We start from the raw sequence: 1,491 nt of genomic DNA, 5'->3' as shown, positions 1-1,491 counted from the left end.
AAAAAAAAAAAGCTTTCCACCGCTCTCTCAAGGCATATGCCCTACCTTTACTGTGAAACCGTGCTGTAAAGGCAAGGTAAAGAGAAAAGAGACGACAGGCAGAGGGAAGGTGGACATGGGGTTTGGTCCTCTGAGATTCTGCAATACTGCATAGACATGTCTTAACAAGACACCTTTCCAGGTGCTCATCCTGTTCCTCCATCAGGCTCCAGGGGTCCCTGCTGTCCCCATGAGGGGGTCGGCCCCCTCGACGGGCTCCTGAGTGGGGGTCTGGTTGTTGGGTTCAGCCGTGATGACGATGGTGTTCTCGTCCACCAGCTCGCAGGTGGGGTTGGCAAAGGCTGAGAGAGGAAGAGTGATGCGATGCATCTCACGCTCATAAACCCGCTGCTCGTGCTGTTTCTTGAGGTCACGACCCCTACGGGACAAAACACAAAACCATTTCATTTCACCCACTGCCAGGTTTAGTCATGTTTTTGTCACTCATCAACTGAATGAATAATAGAATGGGGTATAAAAGTCAGACACCACAAGTAAAAAAAAAATTATTTTTTTCAACGTTCTAAATTGTAAATCTTTTTTTTTTTTGTACATTTAAGATATTTTCCATTACAAATTCTTCAGCATTACAAATTTGAGTGAAAAGTTTCATAAAACATTGTGCTGTTCAAATGTTTCTTCTTAGACATAAGGAAGTTTATCATGTTTGTCTGGATATAGTGATTTTCGTAAATTAATAAATGCATATTTTCAAAATTTATACTGTATCACATGACTTTAGTAACTTAATATTTTGAATTGGATGAAGAAAAAAAGTGACTTGGTACTAGACAGTCTTTTGACCATTGAAATAATTAAAATCATATTTAATTAAAAGCTTGATTAAAAGTGTAATGATTCTTAAGTTTGGTTTAAATTTTGTGACCTGAAAAACAAAAAGTGAACTGTTACACTGTAATTTTATGCATTCACGCATCAAATCCTTTGTGCCTGACCCCTGTGGAAATGATAGTGAATGGAAATTATGTGTCATTATATGTTATGTCGTCATGATCTTTGATTAAAGATGATAGTACTTTAACCGTTAAGACCCTGTTTGTTAAACTGCTCCAAAGAGAGTTTTCCAAATTCATACTTTCGGTCTCGGAAACACAGACTCGAAGAACCACTCTGAATTACATAATCTGAATTACATAATCAAAAAGAACGACTTATTCAACAGTGTTTCCACTTTATTTCCTCTGAATATTATTTCCGTTTCTAATATATCCATTCAAGCTAGACTGTAATATTTAACAGTGACACACTACAGACAGAAGGAGTGATTTGTCTCCAGTATTGCCTATTTTTAGACAAATGCTCTAGTGGAGAGGACCAGCTCTAATTCGTCACTCGCTGCCAAGGAAGAAACTGATCTCGATCACCATCCTTTGCCGTTTCATGAAAATGGCAGTTGAATGTTGGAGAAATCTCATATTGCTAAACAAACCC

The 1,491-nt window shown here is 38.2% G+C and overlaps 1 protein-coding gene across 2 annotated transcripts in view; it reads right to left on the bottom strand.

Annotated features, from left to right (window-relative positions):
• Positions 1 to 6: 6 nt before the first annotated feature.
• The window catches only part of LOC107576614 (phosphoinositide-3-kinase-interacting protein 1-like), a 5,763-nt gene continuing 4,278 nt past the window's right edge, over positions 7 to 1,491 (bottom strand). For both annotated transcript variants that reach the window (XM_016262760.1, XM_016262761.1), the window contains exon 6: positions 7 to 418. In XM_016262760.1, coding sequence (XP_016118246.1) covers positions 202 to 418 — 217 coding nt within the window. In that variant the 3' untranslated portion in view covers positions 7 to 201. The remainder of the gene's footprint in view (positions 419 to 1,491) is intronic.

The sequence above is a fragment of the Sinocyclocheilus grahami genome, unplaced genomic scaffold (assembly GCF_001515645.1).
Source record: "Sinocyclocheilus grahami isolate Dianchi unplaced genomic scaffold, SAMN03320097.WGS_v1.1 scaffold4029.1, whole genome shotgun sequence".
NCBI lineage: Eukaryota > Metazoa > Chordata > Actinopteri > Cypriniformes > Cyprinidae > Sinocyclocheilus > Sinocyclocheilus grahami.
The sequence above is the reverse complement of the archived record's forward strand: the minus strand, read 5'-3'. Positions and strand labels throughout refer to the sequence as shown.